The 21,869-nt window shown below is 35.9% G+C and overlaps 2 protein-coding genes across 2 annotated transcripts; both read left to right on the forward strand.

Moving 5' to 3' along the window:
* Nucleotides 1-4,546: 4,546 nt before the first annotated feature.
* On the forward strand, nucleotides 4,547-5,342 carry LOC132124141 (elongin-C-like). Its single transcript, XM_059534994.1, has 2 exons — nucleotides 4,547-4,721; nucleotides 4,877-5,342. Exons 1-2 carry the CDS (start codon nucleotides 4,622-4,624, stop codon nucleotides 5,065-5,067), a joined length of 291 nt encoding a protein of 96 aa, XP_059390977.1. The 5' UTR covers nucleotides 4,547-4,621; the 3' UTR covers nucleotides 5,068-5,342.
* A 1,640-nt stretch (nucleotides 5,343-6,982) lies between these two features.
* Nucleotides 6,983-17,753, forward strand: LOC132124070 (probable ubiquitin-conjugating enzyme E2 W-B). The gene is made up of 6 exons (XM_059534847.1): nucleotides 6,983-7,086; nucleotides 8,029-8,120; nucleotides 13,202-13,304; nucleotides 15,062-15,217; nucleotides 16,705-16,780; nucleotides 16,873-17,753. The coding sequence occupies exons 1-6, from the start codon at nucleotides 7,072-7,074 to the stop codon at nucleotides 16,884-16,886; spliced, it is 456 nt and encodes a 151-aa protein (XP_059390830.1). The 5' UTR covers nucleotides 6,983-7,071; the 3' UTR covers nucleotides 16,887-17,753.
* The last annotated feature ends 4,116 nt before the right edge of the window (nucleotides 17,754-21,869 follow it).

The following is a 21,869-nucleotide window of genomic DNA, read 5'->3' on the forward strand; positions in this document are numbered from 1 at the left end:
ACAGTCACTCTCCATTTTAGCGTCTCTGACAGCAGCTGTCTATCAATCCGTCACTGCGGCTCTCAGGTTCACGCCGCACTCGCTCAGCCCCGCCCTAGGTTCATCCCCTCTATCTCCGCTGTGATCTGCCCACTTTTCAGCATTTTTCAAATATTGTCAGTGGGTGGAGTCAGGCTCTGAGCAGGGGTTTAGTTACACTTTAAGTCCCTTCTCAGATACAGTTGTGACTTGGGAGTTCTACACAGCAGTTGTGTTTTTTGTACAATTCAAATGGCAATTGGTCTTCAGGGGACGATAACGAAGAGTCATTGCTTGTCAGTGATTTGCACCCAGATGCGACCAAACAATTGTTGCATAAAGAATTCCACCCATTCAAACCAATCTGTTCTGTGTGAGTGTGCAGAAACACAATAACCAATCGGTCTCATGGGTGTGGTTTTGTGATTTTTGAACACTGGCAGCATGCACAGGGGCGCTGGACTGGGGGTAAAACCAGTACTGATTACCAGGGCCCCAAAGGAAGAGAGGGCCGTTGAAAAGTCTGGAATATATATTTTCAAGGGGAGGGGGGCCCATTAGGACTGCCTATGCATAGGGCCCGGGATCTTGTGCAGCGCCCCTGAGCATGCAGAAAATACCCTAGAGGCAAACCAATGTGCATCACATGTGTCCAACACGTGAATATTAAGCTCCTAGCAAGGCCCAATAACTGGTCTGATATCTATCTATATATATATGTGTGTGTGTGTGTGTGTGATGCCGTTTCAAACTTTGGGGAGGTTCTGCAAAATAAACAGCAAACCAAAGGAGAGCAGCTCTGATGCACCATCGGAACCCTCCAAGCAGTCGTGGGGAAGAAGGCTTGCAAACACTGCAATAAGTTTTTTCACAACTGCTTTGAACAGGCGATTCACAACTCTTCACCTATTCTCACTTACATTTACATTACATTTACATTTATTCATTTAGCAGATGCTTTTATCCAAAGCGACTTACAGATGAGGACGGTGGATGCAATCAAAAACAACAAAAAGAGCAATGATATATAAGTGCTATGACAAGTCTCAGTTAGGTAAGGTTAACACAGTACACCTAGCATGGGTTTTTAAATAATATAATATAAAAAAAACAGATAGAATAAAAAAAGAATAGAGCAAGCTAGTGTTAGAGGTCTTTACACATACACACACACACACACACACACACACACACACATACAATTGCATAATTAATGAAAAGAAAATAGAATATAAAAAGATTAGAAAGGTAGTTAGATTTTTTTTAAAGAATATAATTAGAATAGTGAGTGTTAAAGTTAGAGGGTCAAATAAAGATGGAAGAGATGGGTTTTAAGCTGATTCTTGAAGATGGCTAAGGACTCAGCTGTCCGGATAGAGTTGGGGAGGTCATTCCACCAGGAGGGAACATTTAATTTAAAAGTCCGTAAAAGTGACTTTGTGCTTGTTTGGGATGGCACAATCAAGTGACGTTCACTTGCAGAACGCAAGCTTCTAGAGGGCACGTAAGTCTGAAGTAACAAATTTAGGTAAATGGGTGCAGAGCCAGTGGTAGTTTTGTTGGTATACATCAATGCATTGAATTTTATACGAGCAGCTATTGGAAGCCAGTGCAAATTGATAAACAGAGGTGTGACATGTATTCTTTTTGGCTCATTAAAAATTAATCTTGCTGCCGTGTTCTGAATTAATTGTAAAAGTTTGATAGAATTGGCTGGAAGACCTGCCAAGAGGGCATTGCAATAGTCAAGCCTGGACAGAACAAGAGCTTGAACAAGGAGTTGTGCAGCATGTTCCGAAAGAAAGAGCTTGATCTTCTTGATGTTGAATAAAGCAAATCTGCAGGATCGGACATTTTTTGCAATGTGGTCTGAGAAAGTCAGCTGATCATCAATCATAACTCCAAGGCTTCTAGCTGTTTTTGAAGGAGTTATGGTTGATGTGCCTAACTTGATGGTGAAATTGTGATGAAACGATGGGTTTGCTGGAATCACAAGCAGTTCTGTCTTGTCAAGGTTGAGTTGAAGGTGATGATCCATCATCCAGCAAGAAATGTCTGTTAGACAAGCTGAGATGCGAATAGCTACCGTCGGATCATCAGGATGGAATGAGAGGTAGAGTTGAGTGTCATCAGCATAGCAGTGGTATGAAAAGCCTTGTTTCTGAATGACAGAACCTAATGATGCCATGTAGACAGAGAAGAGAAGTGGTCCAAGAACTGAGCCCTGAGGCACCCCAGTAGTTAGATGTTGTGACTTGGACACCTATCTGATAGGTAAGACTCAAACCATTGAAGTGTGGTTCCTGAGATGCCTTTTGCCAGTAGGGGTTGATAGGAGGATCTGGTGGTTAACCGTGTCAAAAGCAGCGGACAGATCAAGCAGGATAAGTACTGAAGATCTACAGTCCTACAGTCCTACAGACTACAGTCTTAGAGCTTCAACAACTGAGAGCAAGGCAGTCTCAGTTGAATGTCCACTTCTGAAGCCAGATTGGTTGCTGTCAAGGAGGTTGTTGTGTGTGAGAAATGGTTGAACACAGCTCGTTCAAGTGTTTTTGCAATGAAAGGAAGAAGGGTAACTGGTCTGTAGTTCTCTAAAAGAGATGGATTGAGGTTGGGTTTTTTAAGTAGTGAAGTTATACGTGCCTGTCTAAATGATGAGGGAAAAACACCAGTGTGGAGGGATGTGTTGATGATGTGAGTGAGTGCAGGTACAACTGCAGGAGAAATGGCTTGAAGGATATGAGATGGAATAGGATCAAGCGGGCAAGTTGTATGGTGATTAGAAAGGATGAGTTTCGAGACTTCTGCCTCAGAGAGTGAAGAGAGGGATGTAAATGAGTGTAAGTTTGCTGGTGATATGAACTTGACTGATTGTGGTGTGGAAAATTGTGCACTAATGTGTTTAATTTTATTAATGAAAAACGTTGCAAAGTCGTCAGCTATTAGAGATGAAGCAGGAGGGGGAGGAGGATAAAGAAGTTAGGAAAATGTTTTAAAAAGCATGCGAGAGTTAGACGAATTGTTAATTTTGTTATGGTAGTATGTCATTTTAGCAGTGGAGACATTAGCAGAGATGGAAGATAGGAGTGACTGATACACATTAAGGTCAGTAGTATTTCTGGATTTGCGCCACACCCTTTCAGCAGCTCTAAGCTTAGAACGGTGTTCGCGTAGAACATCAGATAACCAAGGGGCAGAAGGGGTGTTACGGGCTGGCCTGGAAGATAAGGGGCAAACAGTGTCTAAACAAGATGTAAGAGTGGAGCAGAAAGTATCAGTAACACTTAATAGTATTTCATAACCAACAAAGTGTAAAGATGTTGGAAATGAGAGCTTCACTGTGCAGTGTTGTCAAATAAAGATGTAAGTTTGAAAGAGTGCTCAGAATTATGCAACCATAAGGTTTTTTTCATAATAATATTATTTATAGAATTCATATAGATGTTAGTTTCTCATTCTCGTACAGGTGCAATTTGCACCATCTGCTGGACAGTTTTGTTATACTAGATGCACATATAAGCTAATTAACAACGATCCATAATGTAAAAATATCTGTATTTATTTTAATAGTGCTGTGCTGCCTAAAAGTTTAGGAATATTTAATACTTTGTGTTTTTGAGTTAGTTTTCCTTTACCGAGCTCCTCACGGTAGATACATAAATACATACATAATTAAATCACTAAGAAGTATGTGTGTGGGCCTTTTGAGCGTATTCTTGGTGTGAAATGTAAAAAATGAAATCATTCATTTAGATGTTAGTGTTGGTTGAATTTTACGGCGAGGACTTTTAATTATAGGCCACATTTTGAACCGGAAGTACTCAGTTGTATCCAGCGTCTGTGTTTTCAAGAAACTTGGTTACTTTAATTTGTTCCTTTAATTCGTGGTAAGTGTGACCGTTGTACCGTTATTAGCCGCAATATAGCTGTGATTTATGAGATTTATAGATCTGCTTAGGGTAGAAAATGTAAAATAATGTGATTTATCGCTTCCAAACTTGTGTAGGAAATCTGCCATTTAAGTTACTGTTGTGATGGGAACAATCTGTTTTCATGAGACGGTTTAAGTAAAATAGGAGAACAAATATGTAAATACCAAGTACAGCAAAAGATAATAAACACAAAAATAGCTTTTCTGATAACCTTTTTGTTTGTTAACCGTTTACGTTACCTCTCGAGTCAGTCTGTCAGTATTATCTCACAGTTTTGTGTTTTATTTCTATGAGTTTTTTCCTATTTGTCTCTGCTTCTCATATAATTCATATTTTTCCTATGTAATACACTATCATAAACCTGTTTTGTTGTGTTGTTTACAGGAGAAATACCCCGCCTGTGAAACAATGGGTTTGTAACTTTACTTGACTTTTATTTATTTGCAAATATGAAATTGTAACATCTCGACCAGCTTTTGTGTTTTTTTGCATATGCCTTTAATGCACCTCATAAGTTCGTTATTCATTTTTATTCCTGATAAATTTACTCACAGGCATGTGTCTGTTTAGCTTCCATTGCATGCTTCTTCTTGCCTTAAGTGTCCAAATGACATTTTCTTGCAGATGTTGAAGAGCGGACTTATGGTGGTTGTGAAGGCCCAGATGCTATGCATGTGAAGCTGATCTCTTCAGATGGCCATGAGTTTATTGTGAAGAGAGAGCATGCTTTGACCTCTGGCACCATCAAGGCTATGCTGAGTGGACCTGGTGAGTGTGAAACATGCCCAAAGTCTAGCTGTTATGAAACGGCATTTGTTTATTGTGGAATTCTTCCATCAATCATTTGTTTTCCAAAGCATTTTAGCAATATATCTGAACTGAAGGAGGAAGCGCTAACTAACAGTTGCCTGTTTTTCTTCTAGGTCAGTTTGCTGAAAATGAAACCAACGAGGTGAACTTCCGGGAGATCCCGTCTCATGTTCTCTCCAAAGTCTGCATGTATTTTACTTATAAAGTGCGCTTCACCAACAGCTCGACAGAGATCCCAGAATTCCCCATTGCTCCTGAGATTGCCCTGGAATTGCTTATGGCTGCAAACTTTCTAGACTGTTAAATAGGAAGGGTGAATGTGTTATATTGTGACTGACTTACTTGCCATTTATTTGCCATCATATATTTCTCATGATTTATGAGTGTGTACTTATGAATGTTTTGTATTTTTGGTTCCACTGAGGTTTTTTTTTTTTTTGGTATGTTATTTCAAATGGCTAGATGATTTGTGTTATGTGTGCAGTGTTTTAAATGTCTTACAATCATTTTGTATTTGAAAGTCTTTTGCTGTTCTCCTAGTGTCATTCGCACTAGAAAATAAAATGGATAAACCAAATATATCATTGTCACATCTCTATGACTTTGTTTTTGACTGGTTTAATAATTAATACAGCATGAAGAATAAACAATGGCTTGCATTTCTTTCAAGACACAAGTGAACACAAAGTGAAGGGAAGCTCTATGTATTTTCAAAACAGTGATAAAAGAGATCTTAGGGTAGTGTGTGCTAAATTACAGTAAATTATGATATGATTGTACCATAAAAAGGACAGTGATAAAAAGATGTGATCAAAAAAAAAAAAAAGTATGTTGAAAGCTGTCCAAACCCACTTACTTTCTTCTGTTACAGAATTAATTTAAAAGATTAGACACAATTATTGTAACTATTTCTAATGATAATACGTAATTATTAATTAATAATTTAAAATTATCCCTGACCCAAAAATAAACAATAATATTTTTTTATAATACACTTATTTAAAAAGTATAGATATTTATTGATTATTATAACTATTATTAATAATAGTTATTAATTAATAATTAAGAAGGAAGATTGTTCACTCAAAAATAATTACAAATCTGTATCTTTAAAGTTGTTATAAACCCATGTGACCTTCATCTGTAATAGAGTAATAAAGTAATATATATTTATTAAACAAAATAGATACAATTATAACTATTATTATTAATAATTAATAATTTAAACACCAAAATAATAATAATAAAAAACATTCTGAACTTGTGCCTTTTTTTGAAAGAGTAATGAATTAATAGAAAACACTGCGAACATCGTGTGTATCTGAATGACAAAAATGCACATACTGAGCGCTCATTCCCAGAGACGCGTAGAACAATTTTAGTCTCTTTTAACTTTAATATTCATATACACAAGTCCATATCGATATTTGATTCATTTTACAGCCCTAATATAGATGTATTCATTCAAAAATAGCCAAATTCCGTGACGTTCTGCTTTATATAGCAAGTTCTATTTTTGACTGGATTCCGCGATTCAATCGTTTCGCAAACACAGACGGGGTGAATTTATGAATGAAAGTGTTAAAGTTCTGACACAAAACTTAAGTTGTTACGTGTCCACACGCTTTTTTAAGTGGGTAAACGGGTTTATGTTCGACACTAGGCTAACGTTACATAGTTTTGCTTAAGGTAGAGTGATAAGGCTAATTATATATACATGCCACTTTCTTAAACAACCTTACACAGTTTTGACAGCGTTAATAATGAACACAATGTTTACGTAGCCTGCCTGTGATGAATGCCGACTGCACACATACACATGCTTAGTCTTGGGATTTCCACAACTCCCCTTGATCATCCTCACAGTCGCTTGTAGCCATTTTGTCATCCTTTCCGATTCTGTATGTTTATTAGGAAGGATGTAGAACTTCATTTCATAATTTGTTAGTTTATTTGAGGTACAGAAAACGACACAACAACTCTTCGGCATGATTGTCCCGTGTATTTCAATTGCCGCCAAAGCAATGTTTTCCCCCACGGGCTAAATTCCTTTGAAAGTCGTTCCAACAAAATGATAAAATAATACTTACATTTATTAAAAATAACAGATATTAATTACTTAATATAACTTTGATAAATTGTTATATTTGTACTATTATTAATTAATTAGGGAAAAAGTGTTAAGGTAGGCTAGTGTGTGGGGTTTTGGGTCTATCAGTCTGTTATCAGAACACAGAAGCGCTCGTGTGTCACGTGCTAGTGACGTCAGTCACCCTGCGTGTGCGCCTCTGATGCAGGGGGATCCATCATGGCGTCGATGCAGGTAAGATCACAGCTGACATCTAGCTCTGTTTAATCTGTCAATCACTCATCGATCAAGTGTCGAGTGTGTCGTCTCTGATCGTGTAAATAGTGTTTGTTTGGATACGCCTAATTAAGGGATCTAATATTGTTGCGTTATTTCTGAAATCATAACTTGTCCTGCTCGCTGCTCCTGAGCTGTCAGGGTGAGAATTATCATCGGTGTTTGAAAGCAACAGCTGGCGAGCAAAACTCCCGATTCACCGCAAACACCGGGCAACGCGATGAGTACAATCGATGGCTTATTTCTGGAAATATCACAAGTTTGAGCCTGAGTGGCTTGAAATCCTACTAACATTGTGTTTACTTATTTTTCTCCAGCTTTGCAAGGTTATTTGGACATTTGATAGGACTTTTGGAGTTATAGTTTAAATTTAACTGAATTAATATACGAGTCACTGTTTTGTGCTGAATACGTATATTAGTAATGACAAAATACATGCAATGTTTGTTGCGCCACAACTCATATTGGTATAAATATTCAAATGAATGTATGATTCAGATGATGTATTTGGATTCAAATATGTAAGTCATAACATTATTTTGAATACTGTTCTGAATTTAAATGTACGGATGTATATCATACGACTTAATGTGAATAATGTAAAATGTGTAGACTTGTTTTATTCTGTTATATTCGTTATATTAAGAGGTTTTAAACTTTTTTTTAATGCTAAGTACCCCCATATCCTTTTATCATCTGCATATTACTATATTAAGATTAAACTATCTGTGTGTTTATTACTTTATCTGTCTGTGTGTGTGTGTGTGTGTGTGTATATATATATATATATATATATATATATATATATATATATATATATATATATGTATTTATGTATTTATATATCTTTTAAAAAGTTATTTTCTTTCTTTCTTTAATACCTTTTCTATCTCTCTACAGAAAAGGTTACAGAAGGAACTGCTAGCCTTGCAGAATGATCCGCCCCCTGGAATGAAGCTAAATGAGAAGAGTGTACTGAACACCATTACAGAGTAAGACCGTCACTTCCCGACTCTTCATTTAATCCCATACCCGTGTGTGTGTGATCACGATGTACTTATTAACATGCTAGCTTTCTCAGGTCCTCCTGTGTCAGGGACTGTCACGGAAATGATTTAAAAGTGCAATGACTCATTCTTTTTTTTTTTTTTTTTTTTATAACATATTGTTGTCTGTTATTTATACTTCATTATCATCATGTCAGGCATGGAGAACTCCCGCCCATTGTGGGCATTGTGTTTTGAAATGTTATCCGTTTTAAAGCAAACCTTTCCCAATTGGTGTCATTTGTAAGGCTGCTCTGCCCGACGATGTATAGTATGTCTGCTCAGACTAATCAAAAATTAAAGTTGTCAGGTGAGCTTGAGAGGGTAGTATAGCTGTAACGAACCTTACGGACCTCTTTTTGGCCCGTGCATGTGGTCATATCCGTGTCTGGAAATATCTAGCACTCTTTTATGGGGAAAAACTGTCACATCATATTGTTCCAGAAAGGATTGCTGAGCTGAATCGTGCGCTCCGTGGCGTGTGGAGTTGTCTTCACATACTGTATGTGTTTATATCTTTCTGTGCGGCAGTAATGAGAATAAATCACTGACATAATTACTCAGTTTTAAAGAGCTAAATTTTGACAGCCATGGGTAATAAACATAGCATTTCTTTTATAAAACTCTGGTCAGTAGGTTTCCATTTTTATATGGTAGCAGCTTTTTGCCTTTGTTTTGGTACATATTTTTGTTAAAGAACTGTCAGGCATGTGTTACGGGTTTAACATCTTGACAGACGTGTTTGTCCTGAACTAATCAGTCTTTGTGCTCCTTGCTGTCCATCAAGGTTTTTTTTTTTTTTTATACAGTAGGCTCTCTGATGCAGATTTGTCAAATATGCTATATGGTTGAGGTTTAACCGAAATATAAACTCTTACTCTAGAAAATCTCTTAGGTTCTTCTCTCATGTGAAGTAATACACTACAGGTCACAAGTTTGGAATATTTAAGACATTTATAGATATTTTTTAACTCTCTTATGTTCACCATGTTGAACACCTGGGGGGTATTCCAGAAAGCAGGGTTAACTTACTGTGAACTAAAACCTGAACTCTCGGTTGATTAACCCCAAACCTTGCTTACTCGAGGTATGTGGTTCCAAAAACTCGTCTGGGAGTAAGTTAATTCAACTCAGAGTATGTTCCTGGTTAAGACTCAAGACATTCTCAACAGAGCGACGAATCGACGAGTCACTATAGAAACGGGCGCTAAGAAAACACGCGCCATGCTGTTTCTTTCTTCTTCTTTTGTTAATTAGTTGTTTACATGCTTAGAGCATATCTCCACCTAATTGATGGCGGTGCAATCATTTTTATTTTTTTCCATTTAATCTTTAATACTTGAGAATGTGAATTATATTGTTTGTTTTATGCTAATTATACATTAAGTCATATCAGATATGTATTTTGATTTAGAATTTAGACATTATAGAAAAATGCCACTCCATGCAGTGAGATATAACATATAATAAATAAAATATATAAATATATATAAGTTAAACCTTACCTTGTCATAGTGTTTTATAATTTATACATACCTCTTAATACATAATTTACAGATAACTCTTATATATGCCAATAAAAGAAATAATCATATTAGAATAATATATTACCTTATTTATTACTTATATTAGCGCTTCCTCATTAACATATATATATATATATATAATAGGCTATATTTCATATTCTAATATTATATAATGTTGTGCGGTATCTGTCACGCCCACTGAAGGCTCGCTGAAGTGAACTAATCGTGGATCATAACCTGCTCTGGAGCAGGTTATGTTCAGAGAGTGAGTTGCTATGACAACTAACATAACCTGAAAGTTACCTCCGTTTTTGGAACCGAAAGTTGAGGTTATCCATTTACTTACTCTTAAACATACCCGGGTATGTCACATAACCTGCTTTCTGGAATACCCCCCTGCTTTCTTTCTTTTATTTATTTATTTATTTACTGAAGATGCAATAAATCAGTAATATTGTGAAAATATTATTTCTGTTTAAAAAAGAACTGCTTTAATGTAATATTTTCATTTATTTCTGTTTTGACAGCTGAATTTTCAGCAGCTATTATTCCAATCTTCAGTGTCAGAGAAATGTTTCTAATATGCTGTTTAGGTGGATATTATTATTATTATTATTATTATTATTCTTTTATTTATTTTTTCTTCAGGATTGTTTACGGAATGGAACATTTTTAAAGCAGGATTGATTTGAAATAGAAATCTAATAGAAAATGTAAAGATTTTATGAATTTTTTTTTTCAAAACTTACTTGCCCCGAACGGTAATATATCATAGTTTCCACAAAAATATTAAGCTGCACAACTGTTTTGCACAATTGAGTAATCCACTTGCACACTGAAATATTTTCTATGCACTTTACTGTCCATTGCAAAAGTGTAAATGATGTTCATATGTTCATAGTTCTACCTATAGTGTACATACACTTTTATATAATCCATCTGTGTACAGTCGTGGCCAAAAGTTTTGAGAATTACATAAATATTGGAAATTGGAAAAGTTGCTGCTTAAGTGTTTATAATAGCAATTTGCATATACTCCAGAATGTTATGAAGAGTGATCAGATGAATTGCATAGTCCTTCTTTGCCATGAAAATTAACTTAATCCCAAAAAAACCTTTCCACTGCATTTCATTGCTGTCATTAAAGGACCTGCTTAGATCATTTCAGTAATCGTCTTGTTAACTCAGGTGAGAATGTTGACGAGCACAAGGCTGGAGATCATTATGTCAGACTGATTGGGTTAGAATGGCAGACTTGACATGTTAAAAGGAGGGTGATGCTTGAAATCATTGTTCTTCCATTGTTAACCATGGTGACCTGCAAAGAAACACGTGCAGCCATCATTGCATTGCATAAAAATGGCTTCACACTCAAGGATATTGTGTCTACTAAGATTGCACCTAAATCAACAATTTATAGGATCATCAAGAACTTCAAGGAAAGAGGTTCAATTCTTGTAAAGAAGGCTTCAGGACGTCCAAGAAAGTCCAGCAAGCGCCAGGATCGTCTCCTAAAGAGGATTCAGCTGCGGGATCGGAGTGCCACCAGTGCAGAGCTTGCTCAGGAATGGCAGCAGGCAGGTGTGAACGCATCTGCACGCACAGTGAGGCCAAGACTTTTGGAAGATGGCCTGGTGTCAAGAAGGGCAGCAAAGAAGCCACTTCTCTCCAAAAAAAACATCAGGGACAGATTGATCTTCTGCAGAAAGTATAGTGAATGGACTGCTGAGGACTGGGGCAAGGTCATATTTTTCGATGAAGCCCCTTTTCGATTGTTTGGGGCATCTGGAAAAAGGCTTGTCCGGAGAAGAAAAGGTGAGCACTACCATCAGTCCTGTGTCATGCCAACAGTAAAGCATCCTGACACCATTCATGTGTGGGGTTGCTTCTCATCCAAGGGAGTGGGCTCACTCACAATTCTGCCCAAAAACACAGCCATGAATAAAGAATGGTACCAAAACACCCTCCAACAGCAACTTCTTCCAACAATCCAACAACAGTTTGGTGAAGAACAATGCATTTTCCAGCACGATGGAGCACCGTGCCATAAGGCAAAAGTGATAACTAAGTGGCTCGGGGACCAGAATGTTGAAATTTTGGGTCCATGGCCTGGAAACTCCCCAGATCTTAATCCCATTGAGAACTTGTGGTCAATCCTCAAGAGGCGGGTGGACAAACAAAAACCCACTAATTCTGACAAACTCCAAGAAGTGATTATGAAAGAATGGGTTGCTATCAGTGAGGATTTGGCCCAGACGTTGATTGAGAGCATGCCCAGTCGAATTGCAGAGGTCCTGAAAAAGAAGGGCCAACACTGCAAATACTGACTCTTTGCATAAATGTCATGTAATTGTCGATAAAAGCCTTTGAAACGTATGAAGTGCTTGTAATTATATTTCAGTACATCACAGAAACAACTGAAACAAAGATCTAAAAGCAGTTTCGCAGCAAACTTTTTGAAAACTAATATTTATGTAATTCTCAAAACTTTTGGCCACGACTGTAGTATGGTCATAGTACACCTATCTGTATATCATGCTGATGGTATTTAAAATCTGTAAATTATGTCCATAATACTTATCTGTAAAGTTTTTGTACATATTGACCTTGTATATTCTGTACTTACTGCTTATTGCACTTCTGGTTAGATGCTAACTGCATTTCATTGCCTTGTACCTTACATGTGCAGTGACAATAAAGTTGAATCGATTGTAATCTAAACTAAAACTGTTTTCAGCTTTTATAATAAGAAGAAATGAGCAGCAAATCAGAATGATTTCTGAAGGATCATATGATGCTGTTTTAGCCTTGTTAAAACAAGATTAAATTACCTTTCAAAATATATTTAAATAGAACACAGTTCTTTTGAATTATAATAATATTTCCAAAGTATAACAATATATATAATTTTTTTACTGTATTTTTGATCAAATAAATTCAGCCTTAGTGAGCAGAATACTAGACTTATAACTTAAAACAAATCTTAACAAAATTAACATTAACGTGTGATAGATTAATTAAATATGGTTATGCTCTTAATATTTTTAGTTTGTTTATCTAATCTGACTTTACTGTAGAGATGAGGAATTAATTGATGTACAGCATTTTAAATTGTTCATCTACAAGCAAATGCAGTTTTGTTTTCGGCCACCTTGTCGACATCATAATAAATTACCTTTTATATATAATAGGTTGGTATTTCTGTTCCCAAAAACTGAAGCTTATTAATCTAACCAAATTTGTATCACCCTCTATGTCTCTAGTTCTGGATATTTAATGGCTGTTGTCTGTCTTTTATTGCTTATCTTGCTACTTTCTGTCTCTCTCCTCATTTTTCAGCCTTTTATGGCTGAAGTGAAACTCTCTGCTGGCTGGCAGAAGAGTAGTACTGTTTTTCTCAGTGATTTACTTTGTTGCCAATATGTATGCAACTTTTGCATAGTTTAAAAGATCATTTAGTCAATCAAAATGCTTCATTATAATTTCTTTTTAATTTTACAGATGGATTGTGGATATGGAAGGAGCCTCTGGTACTCTTTATGAGGGGGAGAAATTTCAGCTTCTTTTTAAATTTAGTAGTCGTTATCCCTTTGACTCACCTCAGGTAGGTCAAAATATTATTTATTAACTATTTCATAACCAATAAAACTATGTATTTATATTGTTTTTAGAATGTTTATTTATTAGCAGTATTGATAAGAATGAGTGTTTTTTTTTAAATTTATTTATTTGTGTTTTATTTATTTTTTTGAGTGAGTGAGTGAGAGAGATTTTTTTTTTTTTTTAAAAGCCAAATTTCTTATTTTAGTATTAATTTTACATTATTATAGTGCTTAATATTTTGAATTAGCATTTATTTTTATATTTTGAGTTTCTGCTTAATTTGTTTAATTTTGAATGTGCTTTTGACACTTGCATTAGTTTTTGTCCTTGAAATATTATAATATTAAATATTATTTTTCTGTTAGTAATTAAGTAAACTTTGTTCAGTAAAGTTAGTAAACTTCAACTTTTAAAACTTTTAAACTCCAAGCATTTGAAAATTTTAGCTTGGTTTGTTTTTCATCAGTATTATATTTTATTCTATTGCAGCTTTATATATATTTTTGATTTTCGATAACAACACTGAGATGGTTTTCCATAGATCATTTTATTATATCTCCGTACGTAGGCAGATAAACAAGTGTGATTGCTCACAGTAACATTGCTGCTCATTTGCATAAAATTCAACTTGAATTGAAACGTGAATGGCTGGACAATTTTTAATGTTAATTTGTAGCGGCCAGATGAACTTTTAAGGGTCATCTAAAATAATAGGATCAATGCGCACAAGGGCATTTTGAGCTCGTAGACTGCAGATTTAAAGGCCACATTTGAGAGGATCAGTTCTGATCTTATTTTACATATCAGTCCCTCTATGTAAGTTTATGTATTTTAGTCTAAGGAGCTTTAAATGTGATAAAACCGGAAAGCACTTAATGGTGACTGATAAATAACCTTTTTAGTTGCTGAAGTGGCCCTAGCAGAGTTTGTGAGCATTAAGGGCATTCAGTCGGAGGTGAAACACTGGCTATTTTTTCCCCTCTGGCCATGTGCTTTTCCTCATGTAAGTCCGGATCTGGCGCCGGCTTCTCATTCAGCCAGCTGTCTCTGTGTCTACCTCATAATCTAGCAGCCTCATGCCAATTGTGAGGACTAAGCACTGGCTTATGAATAACAGGGATAGTTCACCCCAGAATTAAAGTTCTGTCATCATTTATTCACCCTCATGTTGTTCCAAATCCACATGACTTTCTTTGTTCTGTGAAAAACAAAAGGAGACGTTTTGAAGAATGCCCGCACTGCTCTTTTCCACATGAAAGTGGATGGGGACTGGAGATGTCAAGCTCTAAAAAAGACAAAGAGCACCATAAAAGCTCCTAAAAGAGAGTGTCTGTGTGTTTGTTCACTACTCACTGCTGTGTGTGTGCACTTGGATGGGTTAAATGCAGAGGGACGCCACACATCACGTCACTCATGCAATAAATAGAAAGTCCCTTGGATTTTTATGATAGCTTTATAAGGAACAGGCCAACATTTCTGTTATAATTCATAGCATGACTATTATTGACAATATTGTATGGAAGCTCATTTCTTCTTTGGGAAAAAAATAAAGTAATTGTGACTTTCATTACACATTTCTGATTATTAATTGAGAAAATCTTTGAAGAATTGAGAATTTTTTTAAAAATGTGCAATTCAGAGAATTTACCTCTTTTATTCCTTGGCAGAATCGAGCTTCTGCAGGTTTAAATCTTGCAATTCTGAGAAAAAAAAAACAGATGAGATGGCTGAAAACATGTTTATGTTGTGCTTTGACAGGTAATGTTCACAGGAGACAATATACCTGTCCATCCCCACATTTATAGTAATGGCCATATCTGCCTGTCCATCTTAACGGAGGACTGGTCACCAGCTCTTTCTGTGCAGTCCGTTTGTCTTAGCATTATTAGCATGCTGTCTAGCTGCAAAGAGAAGGTAAGTGTCTGTTTTGTAACTTGGGTAATTCATCTCTTTGGATTTTAAAGTTACACTCCAGATGAAAATGTAAAGATAGCACATTTAGGTTCTAATATGGGACATATTAGACATATGTTTGTTCATTAGTTACAATAGTAAAACATCAACCACATCATACAGCCATATTTGGTGCCTCTCTAAATCAATGGCTTACTAACTATTGTCTTGCTTAACACTGACATTTTGTAACTATATATATATATATATATATATATATATATATATATACACACACACAATCTTAAGTACCTTTATAGTTTACATTAGCTTCCAAAAATATTTCATATTACTAAAAGATTTCTAACCCTTGATAATGAACATTGAAGACTGGAGTAATGGCCGCTGAAAATTCATCTTTGCCATCACAGGAATAAATTGGATTTTAAAATATATTAAAATAGAAAACAGTTACTTTATAATTCTGAGAATATATCACAATAAGTTTGTGGTAAATGCTGCTTTGGTAGGCATAAGAGACTTGTGCCAACAAACAAATAAATAAACAAACAAACAAAAAAACTTCCATAATAGATGCTCACTGGCCACTTTATTAGGTGCACTTGTTCTTTGCACGTTAATGCAAATATGTTACAGCCAGGCACATGACAACAATAACAGTGCATTTAGGCATTTAAACATGGTCAAGACATCTCTAGGGTTTACAGAGAATGGTCTGAAAAAGAGAAAATATCAAGTGAGCAGCAGATCTATGGGTGAAAATGCCTTGTAGATGCCAGAGGTCAGAGGAGAATGAGCAGACTGGTTCAAACTGGTTTGCACAGCACATCAAACATTGAAGCCGATGATGCAGTACCAGAAGAAGATAGAAGAATGGGAAAAAAGTTGCCTTGTCTGATGAGGCTCGATTTCTGCTTCAACATTTAGATGGGGCGGTCAGAATTTGGCATAAACAACATGAAAGCATGGATCCATCAGGACTTATACCCACGGTTCAGGCTGGTGGAGATGTAATGGTGTTGTTGGTAATTTCTTGTCACACTTTGGACCTCTTAGTACCAAATGAGCATTGTTTAAATCCCACAGCCTACATGAGCATTGTTGCCGACCGTGTCTGTCCCTTTACAATAATGTGCCGTCACAAAGCTCAAATCATCTCATACTGGTTTTTGACCATGACAATGAGTTCACTTTACTCAAATGGCCTCCACAGTCACCAGATCTCAATCCAATAGAGCAACTTTGGGATATGGTGAAATGGGACATTTGCATTAGCCGACAAATCAGCAGCAACTATGTGATGCAGTCATGTCAATATGAACCAAAATCTGTAAGGAATGTTTCCAACACTTGAAGAGTTGGAAAAGATTTAAGGCACATCTCCGAACCAGTATTAGAAATATGTAACTAATAAATTGGCCAGTGGATGTAAAAATAGGTCTATTTTTATTAAAGTTTATGTATTTATTTCTTTATATATTTTACAGAGGCGGCCTCCTGATAACTCCTTTTATGTACGGACATGTAATAAAAATCCAAAGAAGACAAAATGGTGGTATCATGGTAAGAACTAATATTTGAATTTGCAATAATTAAAACATTTGTTGTGGAAATGCATTTAAAAATTTTTTTTTAAAATCTGCCTTTTTTCACAGATGATACCTGTTAATATGAACTTTTTAGAAGTCCTACTGACATTATAAAAGCACTTTTTGAAATCATATGGTCTCTTAACTTTAAACTTGGACTCAAACACAAGCATGGACTCAGACCACAAATGAGAGATGATGTCAACTGTGTTACCGGTGGCCAGTTGGATGCATGTTTGGGAAAAATAAAAACAGATGAAGAATTTAAATCAATTTGAAGAGGATGGAAACAGACCTGTCTAAGGGTTGCTGTGGAAAAATGTAGATGAATCCAGGAAGAATCCAGGATTTTAATTTAAAAAAAAATTTGTAATGAGATTATTTCTGTCTTGGACCACACATATTCCGGTTCATTTTTGTCATCGGTACGTTTTAAGGTCCAAGTGTCTTGTGCAATAACAAGGATAGGTGCAAAGCAGGGCAAATAATGAAAAATCCAAAACGAATCTGGAAATGATTGTAGTGTCCTTCGCTTCTTCTCTTTCCTTATATTCCTACTGAAGTGATATGCACTGTGAAATGATGCAAGAAAAGATCAGTTCATTCTGATGAAGATATGGCGCACTGCTTCAGCGAGTTTCTGATGTTCCACTGTAAAATAGTTTAATTTAAGAAAGGTACTATTTTCATCTCAAGTTCTGCTATCACTCGAAATGGTGGTTTCATTGTTATTTATGCTTGTAAGGACTATAATTTGTTTGAGCATCAAAACCAACCTTGACCATCCATGAACTCATATTGTCCTCTACAAATTAATACGGGATGGAACCAGTGTTGTATGTAGGTTTGCCATTAAAGCAGATCTGTAGGTAACCCAGTTTATTGAATGTTGGCAAGAACGTTCTGTCTTGTATTTTTATTTGTATAAAAATGTTCTGTTTTATGAGGCATAAGCGTGAATCTATTTTTAAAAAAAAATCAATTAAAAAAAATTTGCTTCCTTTTTTTAAAATTTTATTTTGGTTCAAGCAATGAAAAAAGTGAAGAATGGCAGTATGTTCGAGAGTGTATATCTTATTTGATTCTTGGGTACGTTTTATTCTCTGTAACCTATATATTGTCAAGATGCTGATTATCCTGGTCATACTTGCCTGGCTCAGGTGATTTTTTTTCAAGGAAGGGGAAAAAAATCACAAATATTCCTAAATATTTTCCATTTGATTATAAAGGACTGTAACATAGTTTAGGAAAAATGAAAGCAAAAAATTGATGCATATGACTTATAAAAGTGAAATTAACCTGGCCGCATGGTCTACATGTAGATTGACAAATGATGTTATAGCAGAGCACATATTTGATAATGTTTGGATCCAGCACTTTTTCCAAATTTAAATGATTTTATTTCTCCAAAAATGAGTGTTTCTATGGTCACAGATTATCCAGTAGTTTGGCTTTTGTGTTATCTTGGTAGGCTGGGGTAACATTTTCTGTCCCCAACAATTGTATATGTTTGACTTATGGTATCTGGTCAGTAATGTGAGATCTCACACTGTTTATTAACTTCATACACTCCAAAGATGTATTTTTAGCCATCCATTCAGAAATACTTGAATATTCCAAACCTGGTTGGCTTGTCTTCTGTTCCATTGTCTGTGGTACAGTGTGCTTAGACTTCCAAGTGAATGTGCTGGTGGAGGAAAAACAAAAAGAAATGGAGATGGCCATGACTCTTCCCTCTGCACACAATATCAGGATAGTTTATTTAATGTTACACATGTAATTGTCCTGACTACTGAGAAAATGTGTGGAAATGACAACGTGGCTAAATTTGAATGTGTGATTGGTGGATGAGAAATGTATTGACACGTGTCATCATTTGAAAGGAAGTCAATAAGTGTACACACTTCTGGTTAAGTAGACTTGGGTATCTAAAAAGTTGTATTCTTTTTCGTTAATGAAGGGTTCTATTTAAATTGGTTTGCGACTTGTAGGAGGTATTGTTTTGATAACTTTTTTTCTCTTTTTTTATGAAAAAATTATGTAAGTTGTGCCTGTTAATTTAAATAATAAAAATACAGGTTTTGAGTGAGTCCTCTCATTTACACATTGCATAACTACAGTTATCCATTTTATTAAATGCAATAAGGACAGGTTAAGAATAATCATATTTGTATTTATTTACAAAGTAATATTTTAGAATGCTTAATATGCTGTACTATTATTTTCATTGATGGTGATGATGATGATGATGATATATATAGACAGAATATTAAGCAATTTAAAATATCACTTAAAAAATAACTAGAATAATAATTATTACTTAATGTATTGTGTCTGTATGTTTGTATATTTGTATATATATGAATATTGGCTTCATCACTCTGTCTCCTCTCCACCAGTAAGCTGGTGTGTGGTGGGCGTTCTGGCGCACTATGGCTGCCGTCCCATCAACCAGTGTGGTGGTGGATGAGGAGATACCCCCAGACTATGTAAAGCGCTTTGAGTGCCTAGAAAAGCGCTATATAAATGTAATGAATTATTATTATTATTATGTATACAGTACAGACCAAAAGTTTGGCAACATTACTATTTTTAATGTTTTTGAAAGAAGTTTCTTCTGCTCATCAAGCCTGCATTTATTTGATCAAAAATACAGAAAACGATGTAATATTGTGATATATTACTACAATTTAAAATAATTGTTTTTACATTTATTATACTTTAAATTATAATTTATTCCTGTGATGCAAAGCTGAATTTTTAGGATCATTATCACATGATCCTTTAGAAATTATTCTAATATGATGATTCATTATCAAAGTTGGAAACAGTTCTGCTGCTTAATATTTTTCAGAACATGTGATACTTTTTTAGGATACTTTGATGAATAAAAAGTAAAAAAAAAAAAAAAAAAAAAAAAGAAGCTATATGTTTTTAAAATATAAATATTTTGTAATAACAATATACACTACTGGTCAGTAATTTGGGGTCAGTAATTTTTTCCTTCTTTTTTTAAAATAAAATCAATACTTTTATTCAGCAAGGATGTGTTCAATTGATAAAAAGTGATAGTAAAGAAAATATATTATAAGAATATATATTATTATAATTTTTTTTTTATTTTGAATAAATGCAGTTCTTTTTAACCTTTTATTCATCAAATATATTAGACAGCAGAACTGTTTCCAACACTCATAATAAATCAGAATATTAGAATGATTTCTAAATGATCATGTGATAGACTGGATGTTACATGTGACACTGAAGGCTGGAGTAATGATGCTGAAAATTCAGCTTTGCATCACAGGAATAAATTATTTTTTTTAAAGTATATTCAAATAGAAAACTATTATTTTAAGTTGTAATAATATTTCACAATATTACTGTTTTTTCTGTATTTTTGATCAAATAAATGCAGGCTTGATGAACAGAAGAAACTTCTTTCAAAAACATTAAAAAAAGTAATGTTTCCAAACTTTTGGTCTGTACTGTATATATATATATATATATATATATATATATATATATATATATATATATACACACACACACACACACACACACACACACACACACACACACACACACACACACAAATACACTACATTAATTATATTTATAGTTATTTATAAAGTAATATTTAGAATCCTTAAGATACTGTATTATTGTTAATAAAAAGACATTATAAATTGTATGCATTTAATATTCATTGTAGGTAATATACATTTATAAACTGTGCATGTGTGTATATATAGGCTATATATTAAAGGCTAGTAATATCCCGTACTATTAATAAGGAAAATGTATATATTGTCATGATCCTGGCTTTTTTCTTTCTTCCTCCCTTTTCACTCAGATTCATTCCCTCTTCCCCTCCTATTTCGCACTCACCTTTTCTCTGCTCTGTTAATCTCCCTCAGCTGCTCCTCATTGCGCTACTCTTTGCGCTTGGCTTCCCGCACCTGTTCCCCCTTCTCCTTTGATTAGCACTCCTACTTCTTTCCCTCTCCTCCCTACCTGCCTTGCCAGATTATTCCTCTATGCTCGCTAACGTTGCATGTCTAATCCCCTGTCGTGTCTTAGTCTTAGTCCTGTCTGGTTGGTGATTGCTGCATCGCTGGTTGTCTGTCCTGGATTTACCATTGTTTTGCCTGTGTCCAGTGCGCTTACCTCTCGAGGCTGTCTGTGCCCGTGTCCCTTCGGCGTGGTCAAGAGAGGAGTGAGAGCCTAGAAGTATTGCCGCTGCTCGTCAACAGATCTGTCAGTCTCTCTCTACAGTGCTGCTGCGGAGCTGTCCACTGTACTGATACCGCCTGGGCGGTCGGTGGTTTTTTGCTTATCCAGTTTTTTCCCTTTGGGAGTTTTTTTTTAGTTTCTACTAGAACTGTCAAGCTCCTGTGTTTTTTTATTAAAGACTGTATCTGCTCTGTGAATTGCTCTCTCTGGTCCTCTTTCCTCACAACAGAATAATCTGGCCAGCTATGGACCCAGCAAGAGAGAATCCGATACAGACAGCCGTAGAGATCCAGGGGGCTATGCAAGCACCAGGAGGAATTATCGGCCACGAGACAGGCCGTGGAGACCCTGGCCGCACAGGTGACGGATCTCGCCAAGCAGTTCCACCAGTGTTGTCTCAATCCACCAGCCTTGTCCGGATCTATTCACTCCACGGAGCCTCGAATCAGTAACCCGCCATGCTATTCCGGTGAGCCCACCCAGTACCATTCCTTTTTAACCCAATGCGAGGTTGTGTTTTCCCTCCAGCCGTCAACCTATTCAGGAGACTGGGCAAGGATCGCCTATATTATCTCTCTTCTCTCCGGACGAGCTCGCCAGTGGGGGACGGCAGTCTGGGAGGCCAAGGCCGTGTGCACCGAGTGCTTTTCCCTCTTCAAGGAGGAGATGATCCGTGTCTTTGATCAGTCTGTTTACGGGGAGGAGGCCTCCCGCCTCTTGTCTTTTCTTTTCTATCGAGTTCCGCACATTGGCAAATTGGCATTGGCTGGAATGAGCTGGCTCTGCTCACTCGCTTTCTGGAGGGGCTCAACGGCGAAGTAAGGGAT

This window comes from Carassius carassius, chromosome 42 (assembly GCF_963082965.1).
Source record: "Carassius carassius chromosome 42, fCarCar2.1, whole genome shotgun sequence".
Classification (NCBI taxonomy): domain Eukaryota; kingdom Metazoa; phylum Chordata; class Actinopteri; order Cypriniformes; family Cyprinidae; genus Carassius; species Carassius carassius.